Genomic DNA, 17,437 nt, shown 5'->3' on the forward strand with positions numbered 1-17,437 from the left:
CCCATCGACTGCTACAAGGCGACAGTACAATGGTCTCCAGCTTTTCTCCAAATTCTCCGAGATATGAATTTTTTGATTTGCGGATATAGTGGAAATAAATCGGAATAACGCCTGATTAGTTCTTCCCCCGCACTCGGATGTACTGTCGCCTTGCAGCAGTCGATGGGATAGTATCAGTGCCATGGTAATGAGTGCTCCTATACACGCAAGCCTGATTCTCAATCGCGCTGGTAATGTAAGTCTACCATGTACTACCACTTTTCTAGAGTGTAAGGTCCCTGGACGTAGCTCTGCTCTGTTCGATGTCACGCCACAAAAATTGAAGAGAACCCCTCTCCAAAGAAACATGGAAATGCGCCGTTCGTGACATCCTTTTTTGCCCACATTCGCTACATGTATTCGTATACTTAGAGTTTCCAGCTGACCGAATATGAGTAAGTCTGTTTTGTTGGTAATCTCCTCCATGCGACACGGCGAAAGACCTACTGGTTGATACTCAAAAGTATCCCGCGCCGCCACTCCACTGCCTCTTTGAGCACTATTTATGCAGTCATACGGCAAGTTACGCAAATAGGAAGGTCGTGAAGCACTTCAGCGGCGTTCTGGGCCCATTTGTTCTTCCTTCCATCCAACGAACTTGGGTCTAGACCTTGTGCTCGTGGATATTGTATTTTAACCGCACATTTTAAGACCGGTGAAAATGCCATGAAGTCCCATTTTATATCAGCATGTACATGATCCAAGTCTTCATCATCTCCCCCGTCGCTAAGGTGTTATATGTCTAGCAAGACACTCCTTGGATAGCTCAAGAAGCCTCCATCATCCCATCATGTCAGAACTATCGGTCTCGCGGTCGATTCCCGTCGCCGAACTCGAGAACGCCACTGAATTTCTCAGCAAAAGACTTCAATAGGCATCTCTTTCAGACTCAGACACAGATGAACATGACACTGGATCATCCGGCGAAGACACTGCGCCCCAGGACATCTTCAACCCCAGCCAGTGCCTCTCTTGCAATGAGCTCAGCACAGAATTCGCAGAAAGCATGCTGCACATGCAGAAGCGCCATGGGCTCTCTATTCCAAATCTCGAAAGTCTGATAGTAGACCTGGAGACGTTGATCAAATACTGTCATCTCGCCATGGTCGAGTACAAGGAGTGTCTCTACTGCAGCTCCGTCAGGAACACAGCCCAGGCCGTCCGGCAGCACATGACGGGCAAGTCACACTGTCGGATCGACATTGGCAAGCCAGACTCAGAATTTAGAGACTTTTATGATCTCGGCTCTAGTTGTGGCAGAGACAGCGAGCACAATTTTGGATGCCGGCGTTTCGCCGACTCGGACGAAGACAGCAGAGAGTTGGCATCTGGAAAGGTCGTATCGCACCGAAATAGGAAGAAAGCTAAAAATCACCGGAAGTCTACTCAAGGCCAGAGGAAATCCAGCGACTCACTGCTGGTTGGTAAAAGTTCACTAAGAGAAGACGCATCGACAGCCTTGACAGCAAGTGATGATAGCAAGAAGGGTCTGACGGCAGCAGCCGTCAAGCGGAACGGAAATTTTGAGAAGCAATTAGCCACGCTTCGCCCAGCCGATCGACAGGTCTTGTCGCACTTGCCGCTCCCACAACAGAGGGCTCTGGTAGCCAAGGCGAAGAAACAGCAAGAGACTTGGAACAGCGAGCAGGTGGCGCAGAAGATTAAGATTCAAATGAAGGCCAGATAAGGGCCAGTCTGCAATATTTATCAATCGTTTTCACCCTATTCGAAAACGTTGCTATTCCTTGTATCATGGCTGGAGTGAAGAGATCATTACTCTGGCACGGAAACAGTGCTGGATCAGAGCGGAAGCCCGGACTCGGCATAAGTGGGACCCAAAGCCGTTGCTGGCCGGCCGATGTCCAGGGCCAACTTTGAAAATGTCTTCAATGTCAACCACAATGAGTTTCAACGGCTGGTTTTATGCTAAAATGGTGAGCTGATGGACATAGTTATCCATAGGGTCAAAAATCAAAAGGAATATGACAAGAGTGGGATTCGAACCCACGCCAATTACTTGACTAGCACCTGAAGCTAGCGCCTTAGACCGCTCGGCCATCTTGCCTTGGATTTCCTGGCGGGTTTGTATCCTGAGTAGCAACGGGTCGAGCTTCGCAGTCTCGCGCGACATCCATCTTCTGCAGCTCCAGTCGCCGACTTGAAGATTTTCTAGTTGACAGGCAGGGAGAGAAGAGACTGGACGACTTCACATCGCTCGGCCATCTTGCCTTGGTCTTCCTGGAAGGCAGGGGTGAAATATCATTACTGAAGTGAGTACTAAGTTTAGATATGAGAACTACTTATCTAGAATGTTACGTTTACTTCTCAGCATCCATTGAGGAATGCATAAACACTCGAATCTTCGACTCCAATGTATAAGTACTCGTCCCTACTGTCTCCATTCAAGTCCCCAAACGTCACCATATTCGAGGTTGACCAATTTGGTAAATAGCTTACTCCGGAAGCGATTGATCCCGGGTTCCACCACACCAAGGGAGCGACGGCAGCCCAGTTCTGGCTCTGCGGGCCGCGGTTATACCACGCATTCAGCCCGCCTGTGGCACTCTCAACGGCGATGTAGTCATCACGACCGTCACCGTTCAAGTCAGCAAAACGAATATTCTCACGGCTAGTGCCGACTCCACTAGCGATCACGCCCCAGTTCCACCATCCCCAGCCGCCTGTTTCGCGACGCCCTTGGTTGATGTATAGGGTAGCCGCGCCATTCTCTGCGAGGTGGATGAAGTCCGCTTTGCCATCGCCATTCATATCAGCAAAGCGCACACCTATACATCAAAGTTGAGGTTAGTTTTGGTTTTGAACCGAAGAAAGCAGTGACTGAAGTAAAGTAGCGACTTACCTTGGCCGTCTCCAATGCCCGTGGCGATCTCTTCGCCGGCGCCTGGACCCCAGATAACTTTGACTTGGCCATCAGAGGCGAAGCCCCTATTCCACCACACCGTCGCAGATCCAGAATCCTTGACCCAGATAAACTCGGAACGACCATCACCATCGATATCAGCAAAGCGAACCTGGTGTCCCTGTGCCCCGCCACCACTCGCAATAACACCGACAGGTTGCCACTGAACCTTACCAGCATTTGGACCCTCGTCGGGAGCTTTGCCAATATTCCAGTACATGTAAACCTCGCCGTTCTCACCGACGTGAAGGTAGTCGTCCCGCCCGTCGCCGTCAATATCCGCCATGAAGACAGCAGTGGCGTTATTTCCGAGGGCCGCGCTTCCGAGCCCACCGCCGGACGCGACTGTGCCCTGAGGGATCCAGGTGGGCACCGTCCCGCACACGACACCGCCACCGCCGTTGTCCGGAGGCTGACCCGCAACAGGATCGTCGATCCAGCGATTCTCGAATGCCTGCTGCACGCCGTTCCACCAGTTAGTAGCCATGATAATGTAGCCTAGATCGTTGGGGTGCAGCCCGTCGATCAGATCCGCCGTGCCGACAGCTTCGTCCATGCGAATGACTAGCACCTTCTTGCCGTCGTCCGCGCGGGCGTTCATAGCATCCTCAACGCCGTCATTAAAGGCGTTGATACGAGCTTGCATGCTTGTGGAGGTGGATGGTATGATGCGGGCCACGAGCACGGTTGCATCGGGACATTTGGCGATGATCATGTCCACCAGGTTCATCAGGCGGTTAACAGCTCCAACTGCACCAGCATCGCTGCCCATGTCGTTGGTGCCCGCATGTAGCAGAACAACATTGGGCCGCTGTGAGAGAACGCGCTCTGCGTACCCGGAAATCTCGGCGATTGTGGCACCGTTATGGCCCTCGTGGTCGGCATCGTCGGCATCGCCTGACCGAACGGAACCGATCATGCCAACAACGTTGTGAACCTCAGTGGCGAGGTTGTAGAAGTAGCCACGGTACCCGGCGTTGCTGCTGCTACCGAAGCCGTTGGTAATCGAGTCTCCTAAAGGCAGCACACGCAGGTCTGGTCGCTCAGGTTCAGGCTCGGGCTCAGGGTCAGAGGGAGGATTGCATCCGTTGTTAGGAGGCAGGTTGCCAGGCGAGCCCTCGTCGATGTCTTTGTCAAACTCAATCCGGAGAAGAGGATTGGTACAAATGACTTGACCACTAGGGTGCTGGTCACATTGTCGATCAACGAGTTTCCCCAAATTGTCCGCAAACTGATGACCTATCCCGAAACTTGCACTTCCGAAATTATGGTTCTCCAGAATGTTGCGATGATCCGGCGTAGGGAACCCGTTCCAACTGACCAAATCAGCAAGCTGCCACTCCTTTTTGTGATTCTCCAATTGGTCATCCGCTTCATTTGCGAATCGGAAGGCATGTGTTGAGGGCCCGTCTTTATGGTAAACAATCTATCAATACACGTTAGGCGATGAACGACCACGGGTTCAGAGTTACTATCATACCTTGGGATGGACTTCATTGTGCCATCGCACCTCGTCCGCATTTTTGCAGTCGTAACCGCCATGTGCCGAGGCACATACTATCTTTTGTACGGTGCTGTCATCTGGAACCAAGACAATGATATGCTCCCAGTCGTGGCGGTGTCCAGTACCGGGCCCAATAGCGTAGTCCTTCTCAAAGTAATAGTCATACATGTAAGCACACCAGCCATTATTACATCGCTGCCGTGAGCTACGGCCAATCTGGTCAGCATCAAACAGTCGAGTGAACGATAATCGAGGAGCTAACTTACTAAACGTTGGAGTTGTCAAGATCAGCCTCGTCACGGCACCCTTGCCACTCGCCACTACCTTCAGATAAACCCTCAGAAACACGCTTGTCGCAGCCAATAGCAGGCACATTGTAGCAGCCATCAGTATCAAAGTCTTGAAAAGATATTAGCAGTGGGAAAACAGGCAGCTACCAGCTCTGTTGCAAGAAGCGATCTTACCAAGAGCTGGTTGGTGGCGAAGATCGTTCTCCGTAGCCCATTCCGGAAGCTTCGTAGGGGGCTCGGCACTCTGTCTCAGCGTAAGAGCATGAGAGGGCGAGAAAAGTGCTGCCCCAAGGAGCCAGAGAGCAGTTTTTGCTAGAGCATGCTGCCCTCGTCGCGAGGATGTGGATAACGACATATTTGCGAAGGATAGTGTCTTTTGCTGAGAATCTAGCAGCTTGCTTTCGGGCTAATACATCAAATGGACCGACTAACAATGGGGGACACAAGTTATATACTTGACTCCTAACAATTGAACCTATGCGCAGAGACTTCGATAGACAAAGGATTGTTTGCGAGGTGAAAGACTGCACTGCACGTCTTTGCTAACATCCGCTGTTGATTCCGGAGTATGGGCTGTCAAAAGCAGCTGCCTAAGAGAGCGTAGCAGAACATAGTTGAAGTGAGATCTTAGGTTATTCGTTAGTTTGTCTTGGCTAATCAACATCCTAGTTTGTATAATTGTCCTGCGGTATTTTCTGCTTTTGTTTTTTTATAAATGGCAAATTACTTGAGGGAATTCAGAGCCGATGAGGCCCTGATCTCTTCGCAGTCAGAGCCAGTCATGGGCCAGAACCAGGACTGCTGAATCCATTGTCAAGCACAAACAGCGGGTCAAAAGAATCTGGAGGTGTCTGGACTCGGGGCTGAGGGTCGAAGATATTTCCTTGCACGAAACATAGCGCCCAGAGTAAATGCATCTTGATTTTGCTTGCCCTATCCGGACGACGCTGGCTCACTTGTACATGCACATCGGCTTACATGATTTGCCAAGCCAGCAAGCGAGCGAAGTTTAAATCAAATATCTGACATAAGAACATCCCCTGTATAGAAGACTATGCTTACCGTTGCAGCGGAAAGGTTTCGTTAAGCTAGCAAACGAGTAAAGACGAAATGACTATCTGACACAAATTACTCCCTGCTGAGAAGAATATGCTTGAGGTTGCCGATGTGGAGGTAATTCACCGCCGCAAGGCAACAAATTGTATGTGGAGCCCTTCGTCTTTCTAATTATTATTCTTTGTGTATCTTGACATCTGGTGGATCCAGCCGGTGGGCGATACCTACCTACTTTAGGTAACTGAAGAATCCTTGACAGAAAAGCTGACACGAAGCCGAACGATTCGGGAAGTTGAGAAGAGTTGGCGGCGGCATCGGACCCGGAAGGCCGGAGCTGGGACCGGATGTGGCATTCCGGCCGAGCCCACCGCCACCAGGGAACCCGAGCCTGAGCCGGCGCCGTCAGGCGAGATATGCCTTGCGGGTTGGTCAGCGGCCTTTATAGAAGGGTGCAACGACTTTGGCTACGTCGCCTTCAAGCACGACGATCTCTGCGGCCACAACTCGGTCCGTATCGACGAATTTAAGATTGATGGCACTTGCGACCTGGCCCAGAACAATTTCAGGGTCTCATTTGTGCTGTGCGGGGTGAAAGCTTAGTTTTGAAGATTTCGTGCCGTATCGAGAGACACTCGGTTGCGGTACGCAGCTTGTGGTGGACGACAAGAGGTATCCTGCTGGTGAGGTGGGCTCCATGGAAGCCCCGTGTTTTGGCTCTTGTACGGTGGGACCGGCGTTTGTGTCCGCCATGGGAATCTTAAAGTTCCCGAATATGCCCGTCTGCCAGTGAAGGTAACTGGTTGGTTGAGATCTTTCCCTTCAGGCTTCCCACGATTATTTCCTTGTGACGGCAAAATAGCTAGGTGATATAGTTTGTCATTGATCAGCAAGTCTCCTCTTGTTTTCATACAAAAGACTCTATATCCACTACCACGTCCTCGATTCTAAGGCTGACTCCGCCCGTTGTTCCCATCCGCCAGGTTCTCCGTGCTTCGCCCTGCCTTAACCTCCTCCCTCCAAACCGACCTCTCCTGCTCAGCCACACCAGGACCCTTGTACACACTGCCATATAACCCAGAAGCCCAGCTCGCGCCATCCTTGGCCTTCTGGCTCTTGCTGTCCTTGAACTTGCGACGATACCATTTCCCATACGCCAACAGATAGTAGAGCCTGAAGCACAAGAGCGCAAACTTGTCGTGCTCCAAATCCTCGGGGTAATCCGCGCCCATGTCGACAGCGGCAGCAATACCAGACATGATGGCGACCTCGTGCGCATTGACCAGAGTCCATGAGCCTGCGAAACGGACGCGCTTCTTGGCTTGGAGGAACATCATCCACGGTACGACAAAGGTGTAGTGCTTCCATGTGTGGCAAAGCTGATGCCACCAGTCGGCGCGGATGATCTTGTCCTTGTCAATCTCGCTGTCGGTCCAGTGCTTGCGGTCGCGGTCCTTGTTCAGGTAGATGGTCTGGAAGACGTGCTGCTCAAAGGGAACCTTGTCGGGGAACTGGGACTGGTAGTTGGTGGTGTCAAAGCACATCTCCAGCTTGGAAAGGTCATCGTCGTACATGCGAATGTAGTACATGGGTCTAAAGTTGTCCTTGGCGAACGCAAGGCGGGATGACTCGTCAACTTCGCCCTTCTTGCCGAGTGTCTTTACAGCCTTCTTCTCGTCGTAAAAGTTCTCATAGTACTTCTTCATGTAGTCGGCGTCGTTGTGAGTAATTGTGATATCGTCGGAGAAGGTAGCCGAGCCGAGCACCTTACGCTCGCGCCATGATGAGGTCTTGCCCAGGATCTTCTTAGCGGTGTCGGCAAGGACGCACATGACGATCTCGTCGTAGTGTTCCTCTGACTCGATTGCGTCTGGGTCGCCGCCAACGGGGTTATGTCCGTCTTCCACGGGGGTCCGGGGTTTGGTCTTTACGAGGACGCCGCGCTTGTTGCGGTGGACAACCTCAGTGAGCTCCGTCGACAAGCGAACAGTCACGCCTCGAGACTCAAGGTCCTTCTTCCAGGTAGTATAGAAATCGGTAAAGTTGGGGAAGACGACCATTGGCGGCTGGTTGGAGGCGACGCTGTTCGGGTCGGCGGGGTACCACATTCCGTAAGTTGGCGAAGTACAAAGACGTTCCAGCATGATGGCGGGCACCTCTGGCGTCGCGTTGCCAGTACCAAGGAAGAGAGCAGTCATGGGCAATCCCACGACGTTTGTGAACTCGTCTGAAAATCGAAACAGCTTGAAGACAACTTTCAACGGCAGTAATGCGAAAAAAACTTCGAACCATCTCATAATCTTGAGCATGAAAGCCAGTCTGCGGACTTCGGCCTGGTGCTTCTCGATGAACTCGGTCGGGAAGACGTTGGTCCAGAACTTATCGTCCTTACCGAAGGAGACCTGAAGCTTGACGGGATCCGCGTGGTAGCCTTGGCGGGCGAACATGGTCAGCGTGTGGTGGAAGATGTAGCTGCCGCCCTGTACACCCTGGTTGAACCAGCTCGCGCCGTGTCGCTCCTTGTTAATGGGCATCGAAAAGGCCTGTCCTCCGCAGTAATCGACCGAGTCGATGAGGGTCACATCGAACTTGTCCGGGTGGTTCGAGAGATGGTACGCTGTCGACATGCTACGACATGTGAGTCTCTCGCCGTGCGAATTACAATCGTTCGTCTTGACAGTTTTGCTTACCCAGCAGCACCGGCGCCGACAACGAGGACCCTCTTCCGCCCATCCTTGCCTGTATTTCCGTTTTGCGACATGGTTTTGGAGCCGTTTTGCTCAAGGTCACGATTGGGATCCTGAGATGCCATCAATGTCAAAGGAGAGATTCGTTATCTCATCACATCAGTATGGACATCCCAGCTGGCATGCGGACGCGTGCGGGTCAAATATGGGACGAGAAATGTGTAGCTATGGCGTCTATGACGCTGTGACATTGAGTTTAATGAGGTCACCACCCGCAAAGCGCCTCTTTGTTGTTCACCTGCGCCCACTACGCCCAGGGGGAAGCTACTAGCGATCGATCCGGGGGATCCACCCCCAAGAAGATCCTAAAGATCGGGACTAGGGTGTCACGGTGCTTAAATCGTTAGCGGATGCGCTGGACGACGCCTGTCACACCTCGTGCGCTCACATGTAAACATGAGTGTGTCACTCTTTTCTTACCTTCATCACGATGAGAGAGCTTTAAGCTTCTGAAGGGCGAAGTTCTAGACCACGTCGAAAGTTTGGGGCTGAAGACGAATTGCTATTCACATGAGTAACCGTATCATGAACTTGTCGAATCTCGAGTCCAGACTAACACAATGCAGAGATCACCCCACTATAGACTCTGGTAACACTCAACTGAAGATATTCAAGAGGTAGTAAAATGCTTAGATACGTGTAGAAATTCCCGATTTCGGCTGTCAATCAATCTACTTATCTTGCCCAGTTTCACAGAATTACACGATGTGTCTCAACTCACTCTCACCATTCACTCTCACCACTTACTCTCATCAAAGCTTAGCAGCCTTCTGAAACTGCCTCACAAACCGCCCATCATCCCTATCCCACCATGGCCAGAACGGAACACTCTCCCGATCAACAGACCCCGTAAACTCAGGCCTCCTCCTCTCCAAGAAACTCTTGACCCCCTCAACATTGTCCTCCGTCCCAGCAAGCTGCACAAACACCCTCGAATCCAACACGTGCGCCCCCTCAGGCGAAGCCGGACAATACACCATCATATCCCTCATCAACTTACCACTCACCAACGACGTATTCTCCGCCAGATCCTCCGCTAACCTCACCGCGTACTCCACCGTCTCCCCCGGCGAGGGCAAAAACTTTGAAAACAGCCCGCTGACAAGCGGATCCGTGACGGGGTACATGTCCCCCGTCGCGACGACGTGGTTGGCGCGCGAGAGGCCTATGAGGCGCGGGAGGAAGAAGGCGCTGCAGGATTCGAGGACGAGACCGCGCCGGGAGAAGGGGAAGCCGCACCGCGCGCCCTCGTAGGCTACCCGGATCGTGGCCGGGAGGATCATTGTCAGACCGACGCCGGCGGCGGGGCCGTTGACGGCGGCGATGGTGGGTTTCTTACAGTTTGAGATTGCCAGCGCGACGCGTCCGCCCCTGTGTGAAGAGTGAAGTATGCATCAGTCCGAATTCGCGTTAAGTATGCTGCGGGATTACTGTTTCTATGGCTTTGGAATCAGGCAAGGCTCACCAATCCCTAAAATCCCTCATCGATTCCTCCGTCTCCTTGAGGGCCATCATACCCATAAACCCAACATCCAGGTCCGCCCCTCCGGAGAACGCCTTGCCTGCCCCCGTGATGACGACCGCGCGGACCCGCGGGTCCTCGCTGACGGTGTTGAAGATCACCTCGAGGCCGGTGAACATGTCTCCCTTCATGGCGTTGTACTTTTTGGGCCGGTTGAGGGTGACCATGATGACCTTTGTAACGGATGAGGAGCTCGCTGGGACATGGGAGACGAGTAGGCCATCGTAGTTGAACGAAGTGTATGATTCGGGCAGCTTATTTGGGGATGATACCATTGTTTTTTGCGAATCTGTACTATGAGTGCTTGTGATTTACTATCAAAGGTGAAATTGCCGTCAATGATGCAACGTAAACAGCGGTTGTTATCGGTTTCTGTCATTCTACTTATATGTCTCCTGTCTGAAGTTCGCGGAGGGAGCCTCGGCAGATTCACCACTGCATGTAAGTAATCACTAATCGACAAAACATCAACTTGGCCGAAGCATCCTGCGAAATGCCTGTCGACCCCGCGTTCAACCCGTCGACCCCAACTTTGAATCCCGACAACTGAGTTCTGGGGTGACATTGACCACCTTTGTGTACGACGCCTCGGCTGGGACTTTGGTTTGCTGGTGCATCTGATAGGATAGATGAAAATACAGTTAAAGATGACGGCCTGTTGTTACGGCCGGTTCATGGGGTCCAGGTCTCATGAGTCTGTTTGTTCTCATTAACGCCAGCTTTCCCAAGTTGGCAAGTCTAGGCAAGTAGGAGAAGACTTAATAGAGGCTTATGGCTATTCATCGCCTACCGAGTCTTGGCTCGGGGCGATGTTAATGCCCATAGTCACGGAGTAAAGAATGATCGGTGGTCGATCAATTATATGGAAAGCAGAAGCGATGACCACCAACCCCATAGGAACGACTACAACGGGATGCCGTTCAAGAGTCCAAGTTCTCATCGTTTCTTCATGCCATCAAGAGCCAAACGTAGCTTTCCATACCTGTCGTCGTCAATAAGCTGCTGAGCACCGCCTCAACTTGGCTGCAATCATACGTTTCGTGATATGTAAGTCACGAGCGTCGTATTCCCTGGTCCTAAAGGAATCAGAAGCAGCTCGATGGTGTGTTTCACGAAATATCGATCTATTCTCAATCAAGGACTGCTAACATAAGACATGCAAGCAAGTCTCTGGACTTCCAAGTCGGTGCTTGACAGGAGATCAGATCTCGCCAAGTATCGCCCTCAGATGTTGACATCAAGCCTGGACCTCATGCCCTGCGATCAAGCCCGTTTGATTCTTCAAAGATCCTCAAACACAGGCTCCTTCTTGTCAGCAGATAATCTCTCGGCAATGGCGTTCAGCCACGCTCCCAGCCTCACGCCCGCCTTCCCAATCACCTCATCAACGACTTCCCAGTTCTCATCAAAGTACCCCTCGCTGAGGTCATTCGACTTCAACCAAGCCAGACCCTTCTTCAGCACGTGCGAACAGACGTATGCGTTCGACTCCGTGGCCCAGCCCAACGCACACGAACCCGTCTTGAGATCAATGCACTGCCCGTCCGTTGCGTTGACACCCGCCTGCTCTTGGCGTTGATAGAGGTCAGCTGCCCATGAGGCGGCGGCAACCTTCTCCTGCGGAATGCTCAGGTGCGGCGGCAGACCGCGGATGCGGTGCGGAATCTGGGTATCCCAGACGGAGTGCAGGCTCATTGGGCCGTTGTAGACACCGTGGTTGGGCTGGCGGCGCCAGCAGACGGGCCGGATGTCGTTGCCGCCGCGAAGGAGACCTGTGGCGTGCAGGGGCTGATGGATATCGCCCAGGAAGTGTATTACAAACATTGTCGCGTTCTTGCGGTCAATGTGTGGGAGGCTCGTATCGAGTATTTGAGATGTCTGGTCCGAGCAGGTCAGTCTTGATGATTGCTGCGATGCAAGGGTGGTTCTTACGTAGTTTGTGATGGCGGAGATGATGCAGCCGCTGGATGGGCAGTCTTGAGGGTACTTCATGCCGCACATACTAGGGGGGTCGTCGCGGGGATCTGGCAAGTTGTGAGCTTTTGGATCTTGCGAGCGTGGCTATGGCATGGTCAAGGGACAGGATTCGTACTGATGTAGTGATACTTGCTTGCCCAGCCCATGTGGCCTCTGAGTGTATCGGCCCAAGTCGCAGCATCGGAGAAGTCATAGTTGCGATCGTTGGCGAGCAGGTCTCCATAGATGGCGGCGGCTTCATCAGTCAGGTATTTCTCGGCGAGGTATCCGACGGTACGGTGACCGACATTGCCCCAAGAAACGACCGATCTGGCGGCCGCGGCCAGGAGAATAGTAGAGAGACGCATCTTCGGTTATGTTGAAGCTGTATGTGTAAGAGCGTTGTCGGTTCTCTAGCAACCTGCGACGCACACGCGGAGCTTGGAGCTCTTATCAGATATCGCCGTTCCCCCTCCAGCGAGTGACCTGTGCGACAGGCTAACCTGTTGCATCGCACTATTGGGCTGTCACCTCTGAAGTGGCTGGCTGCCGTCTGATGTGGCACGTCGAGACACGGCGGCAGCAGCTCTCGGAGACTTCCGCAGTTAAACGGCCATTTGGTGCTTTTGATTGGAGAGAGACACAACAGGGCTGAGACGCAGGTCCAGAATGGGGACTGGAGCTCTCTGTTCACGACTCAGCTCGAGGGGAGCTCTGAGGCGGGAGCTTTGATACTGGTGAGGTGTGGACACTGGACAGCTGAGAGCTCTGCTAACAGATTGGCGTGCCAGTCGTGCCAGCCTGGTGCTAGAATCTGCCAGTTGGCTTGTATGCGTACTTGAGAAATCGTTGAGTACTGGATGGGAATGACGTCTCGATCGGCGAGCTGAGGATATTTGGGAAACGATTGTCAGGGTGAATGAGCCAGCAAACGGAGTGCCCAACTGCGTACCGAAGCAGCTGTCCCGGCCGAGCTCGGATCTTCACTGACGCCCGGGGGAGCATTCTGGCACAATACGCAGATGCTTGACTCAAATGACGGCATTTGCCGAGGATGTAATCTGTAGCTGTTCCTATCCTGCCTTGCCTGCTGCAACTGAACCTCAAACTGTTGGCCAGCGTTGGTGGTAGCGGTTAGAGCATTCAGCAACTGGTCAAGATGCCCAACCCATGTCTCACAGCGTCGGCCACAACCCAATGAGCCGTCTCGAAACTTAGCACAACGTCTACCTCAGAGTGGTCATTGAGATCCCCCGTGGGGTGGCACTGGTGGATGGTTGGCGCCATCAGCCGCAGGTGGACTGTGGAGGGCGAGACAAGCTCCTAGACCCAGGATTCCCAGAGAGTCAAGACTGGAGCGCTGACATTGCCGAGGCGGGCTTGGCTCAGCTTCAGCTCTTGGAGGGTGGCGCATTGATGCCCTCCATTACCAGACTCCCAGTGCCTGCGTCCTGGCCCGTAGGAATGCTCGGGACCTGGCAGGGGTTCCTCACATCAACATGGCTCCCGGCACCTCAGGCCAATGATGTGTTGTGTGTCAAGCTGCGAGGGCCGAGCTCCTGCTCGGTTCAGGATGGAGACAGCATCAAGGGATAATCCACGGCGAGTGGGCGAATCAAGCTGGTGGGTGTTGATCTTGTGATTGTGTCGCACTTTGGAGTTGGAGTTGGGAGTCCACTGGGCAAAAGCTTTGTTGTTAGGTACGGAGTACTTTGGCACGTCTGGGTGCCCGTTTTGGGGATTGCCTCAGGTACCTCACGTAATGACGATAAGCCAAGATAAGATAAGATAGGTACCTGGCCCAAGACTGCCCGATAAGGATAAGTGACCTTAGAGTCCCCGTCCTTTGAAGTTTGAACAGCTGCCGCAGATCGGGCTGCTGCAATTTGGGCCTGCCAATAGCGTCCCATAGCCTGTAATTTCGCTGCAAGGACCCCTAGACTCACTTATCACAGACCATGTTTCCCACGACTACTCCAGTGAAGTGATTCCCCGCCGTTGGCGATAAGCAGGCGAAGAAAGCTGACGTTATCATTGATGCCATCACGAATTGCGCACCCATCTAATTACCCCTCTGCCTCGATGCGCAGCACGCGACACACGATATCTCACAAGCCACCACTTTGCTGTCAAGCCTAGGACGCTTCAACTACTTTGACTGGTCGACCCTTGACTCGTTCATCTGCCCAGCCACACAGCCAGAACGAGCCGTTTCGACAGCCCCCAGAACCACGGCAAGCGACTAGGTACTACGCATCAGCCACCATGTCCGAGGACCTATTCAGACCAGCGCTGATCGTCGTTGACTTTCAAGAAGACTTTTGCCCGCCTGTAAGTACCTGAGATGGACGTTTGACTTCTTAGTTCGTCACATCTTGGCCCATTCGCGGTGTGAAGCCTCAAGTGAGCTCTCGTCGCTGCTGAGAGTAAGTGAGACTAATATCGCCTCGAGAACGGCTCACTTGCCGTGGCAAACGGCCGCGACATTCATCCCGTTGTCAACTCACTACTACGCCTACCGTTTGCGATCAAGATTGCCACGAAAGACTGGCATCCCCAAGACCACATCTCGTTCGCATCAAACCACGATGGCAAGCAACCCTTCGTCGATGCCATCGATATCGTCAACCCGCGAAACAGCGCCGAGACATTCCACACCCGCCTGTGGCCAGTGCACTGTGTACAGGGTACGCCCGGTGCAGCCCTGGTGCCGGAGCTAGATGCCTCGGCCGTAGACACTGTTATCGAAAAGGGCCAGAATAAGGACGTTGAGATGTACAGCGTCTTTTACGACCCCTTCCAATCACCCAGAGTGTCCGACAGCGGACTTGCGGCCTCTCTCAAGGACAACGGCGTCACGGACGTCTATGTGGTCGGTCTGGCTGGTGACTACTGCGTCAAGTGTACCGCGCTGGATGCCCAGAAGGAGGGGTTCCGGACCTTCATCGTGGAAGAGGGTACCAGGCCGGTGGACGCTGAGAAATGGGACGAGTGCAAGGGCGCCCTGGAGGCCAGCGGAGTCAAGATCATCAGCATGGAGGGCCCGGAGGTCCGTAGGGTTGGAGCGGTTGGACGGGGATGAGGGGCCGATCAACGTTGTACTCCAAAGCCGTCTGATATCTTTGACACCGAAAACCCCAGAGCAGAGGCCAACGATGCTTCCGTGTTCCCTCCAAGATAGGTTATGCGATGAGTTCGGGATATCTGTTGTTTCAGAGACTGATGGGGTTTGGGGAACCGCCGAGCTGGGTTTACCAGCATCAGCTTCAATGGTGTATATTTTGGGCACATGCATTGATACAGCTCTTCCCCGGTGACACAGGTGCTGTATTTGTATGCATGGATAGCTTGAGGCGATGTGAGAGGTTACGTAGCTTGGTAACGATGGAACGGCCGTGTATCCGTATTCTGTGCTCTCCCCTTTGTCGTCATGTCTGAGATTAAGATTGTCTTCTTGCCTCTGCTTGTAGTAAGGCCATAGCTATTGTAGCTCGTCAACGGCCGCTAGCAAAGTAGCTTGCCTACCCTGCGGGCTTGGTTCGTAACAGCCAGCGAGCAGAATTGACTGACAGCATGGAGTATCCATAGCGTGTTCGTAGACATTCTCAGTCTAGTGAAGAGTAACAAGGACTCGCTGTGCCATCGTCGACGTGGTCAGCGATGCTTCGATAGTGGCGGGTCGCGAAGGATCCGTGGCCCCGCGACAGAGCAGCAAGGCCCGGGGGAAAGGGCAGACTCGGGACCTTCAGCTGGTCTATGTAGGCGCAGACTTTCGGGGGGCCAGTGAGGAGACCACTGACAAGGCTTGAGGAGGGTGGGTGCTAGGTAAGAAACACAGACGGGGAACAAGGCAAGAATAATACAGGGAGATCGCCAGGGGTTCGCTGCACAGATCTGACGTTGATGGACATTGGCGACGAACCTTTGACCGTGACTGGAGCTTCACCGCCGGACTGTACCCACAGATGCCCACCAAGGCCGGAAACGTCAAGATAACATGAGAAAGGACCGGGAGGAGGGGGGATTCAAGTTGAGTGGGCAGGAGGATTTTCCCTCATTATCAGATCAGGCCCGCAAGAGGGGATAGTCCGAGAGAGGCTAGAGACTTTGAGAAGGCTGGAAGAGGGCAGAGAAAAGTCTCTTGTCTCCCGTCTGGGCATTAATACAATCTGGATGAATGGCCATGTCGAGTGGCATTTCTCCATCTGGGGAGGCTGGCAGGGGATGGAAGAGTTTTCGACAAGGGGTCTTGCGCATCGTGAGACTGAGGTAGGAATTTGAGCAGAGTCATCTTTTCGTACCAGCAGTGAGATGTCGCTGGTGAGGCTCATGCGGCACAGCTATCTATCCGTGATAACGTAAGTCCAAGATGATGGATACATGAACGGAGTTGAACTGAATTGTTTTTGCAACCAAACGGAATTGGGAAAATTGTAGCAAGGACCTTTAGAAAAATGGCGTCTCAAATGCAGGAGCAGAATGCAGTGCCAACGAAAAGCAGCAGGAAGGAGCCATCCACCATCGTTGCACTGCTGCAGGAGCGGGAGACCCACTGCAATTCTAATCAAAGCCGCCTTTCCTAATCGGGACATTTTGTAGGTGTTAATTCTCATTCGATTTGGGACTGGAAAGAAGAACTGTTCCCTTCCTTCATTGTATCGAGGAAGGTACGGATACCAAGGTAAGGTACCCTACGAAAAAGGATGCGAAGAAGGAAACCACGCCCAGTGATACACAGTTCATCATCTTCATCTGAGCTCAGGTTTCACTTCGGGTTGTTTAAGGTAAAGGAGCCCCACGTTCCCATCACCTCGACGCATTTCAACAGCAAAAGGCGGCCTTCCAGAAGCGACTTAACCACACAGAAGGACGCACGACGCATGGCGCACAGGTGCTGCAACACGCCTAGCCCTCGACGCAACCAAGGCACCGAACGACGCCTTACTACCACCGTCCCTGCTGTGTCTGTGGTTACCTTGCTTCATCCGTCTCTTTGGGGCACAGCAGCTGAAGAATTGTCGCAGCAGGTCCCGTGTTTGTAGGTATGACGCGGCGACCAGGCGGCGGTGCTCTTGGACATTTGAGAGTCTTGACAAGTTCTCAAAGACAGACTTCCATTGGAATTAGGCACCAGAGTATTCTATGCCAAAGGCAAGATACGAATAAGCGTGGCTGATCTTGAGGTGCGTTATCGGCTTCTTCGATTTGGAAGCGAGGTGTGCTGCATGTCTCAAGCAGGCCTGATAAGCTGATAAGATGGGTACATTTGGGGTTCAAACATCCAGATCATCAAGCAAACACGACACCTTCAAGTCGAACAAACTGCATTTGAGGCTGATTTAGCTGGGTCTCAGCTGTTGATCTATTCTGCAGAACGAAACCTTTCCACTGCTGCTTCTCCAATGA

At 52.8% G+C, this 17,437-nt stretch overlaps 7 protein-coding genes across 7 annotated transcripts; 3 read left to right on the top strand and 4 right to left on the bottom strand.

Moving 5' to 3' along the window:
- Nucleotides 1-1,045: 1,045 nt before the first annotated feature.
- Nucleotides 1,046-1,726, top strand: CTAM01_12558 (TRI15; the record flags this gene model as incomplete). Its single annotated transcript, XM_060528563.1, has 1 exon — nt 1,046-1,726. One exon carries the CDS (start codon nt 1,046-1,048, stop codon nt 1,724-1,726), a length of 681 nt encoding a protein of 226 aa, XP_060376838.1.
- A 638-nt stretch (nt 1,727-2,364) lies between these two features.
- CTAM01_12559 (uncharacterized protein) lies at nt 2,365-5,108 on the bottom strand (the record flags this gene model as incomplete). The annotated part of the gene is made up of 5 exons (XM_060528564.1): nt 2,365-2,825; nt 2,900-4,385; nt 4,440-4,668; nt 4,730-4,862; nt 4,928-5,108. The coding sequence occupies 5 exons, from the start codon at nt 5,106-5,108 to the stop codon at nt 2,365-2,367; spliced, it is 2,490 nt and encodes an 829-aa protein (XP_060376839.1).
- Nucleotides 5,109-5,902: 794 nt separating this feature from the next.
- CTAM01_12560 (uncharacterized protein) lies at nt 5,903-6,409 on the top strand (the record flags this gene model as incomplete). Its single annotated transcript, XM_060528565.1, has 2 exons — nt 5,903-5,954; nt 6,102-6,409. 2 exons carry the CDS (start codon nt 5,903-5,905, stop codon nt 6,407-6,409), a joined length of 360 nt encoding a protein of 119 aa, XP_060376840.1.
- A 344-nt stretch (nt 6,410-6,753) lies between these two features.
- On the bottom strand, nt 6,754-8,567 carry CTAM01_12561 (FAD dependent oxidoreductase; the record flags this gene model as incomplete). Its single annotated transcript, XM_060528566.1, has 2 exons — nt 6,754-8,434; nt 8,497-8,567. The coding sequence occupies 2 exons, from the start codon at nt 8,565-8,567 to the stop codon at nt 6,754-6,756; spliced, it is 1,752 nt and encodes a 583-aa protein (XP_060376841.1).
- A 738-nt stretch (nt 8,568-9,305) lies between these two features.
- CTAM01_12562 (uncharacterized protein) lies at nt 9,306-10,350 on the bottom strand (the record flags this gene model as incomplete). Its single annotated transcript, XM_060528567.1, has 2 exons — nt 9,306-9,924; nt 10,019-10,350. 2 exons carry the CDS (start codon nt 10,348-10,350, stop codon nt 9,306-9,308), a joined length of 951 nt encoding a protein of 316 aa, XP_060376842.1.
- Nucleotides 10,351-11,356: 1,006 nt separating this feature from the next.
- CTAM01_12563 (S1/P1 Nuclease) lies at nt 11,357-12,399 on the bottom strand (the record flags this gene model as incomplete). The annotated part of the gene is made up of 2 exons (XM_060528568.1): nt 11,357-12,099; nt 12,168-12,399. 2 exons carry the CDS (start codon nt 12,397-12,399, stop codon nt 11,357-11,359), a joined length of 975 nt encoding a protein of 324 aa, XP_060376843.1.
- A 1,897-nt stretch (nt 12,400-14,296) lies between these two features.
- CTAM01_12564 (isochorismatase) lies at nt 14,297-15,113 on the top strand (the record flags this gene model as incomplete). The annotated part of the gene is made up of 2 exons (XM_060528569.1): nt 14,297-14,362; nt 14,484-15,113. The coding sequence occupies 2 exons, from the start codon at nt 14,297-14,299 to the stop codon at nt 15,111-15,113; spliced, it is 696 nt and encodes a 231-aa protein (XP_060376844.1).
- Between the last annotated feature and the right edge of the window lie 2,324 nt (nt 15,114-17,437).

The sequence above is a fragment of the Colletotrichum tamarilloi genome, assembly GCF_030869305.1.
Source record: "Colletotrichum tamarilloi strain Tom-12 chromosome Unknown Scaffold_78.1, whole genome shotgun sequence".
Lineage (NCBI taxonomy): Eukaryota > Fungi > Ascomycota > Sordariomycetes > Glomerellales > Glomerellaceae > Colletotrichum > Colletotrichum tamarilloi.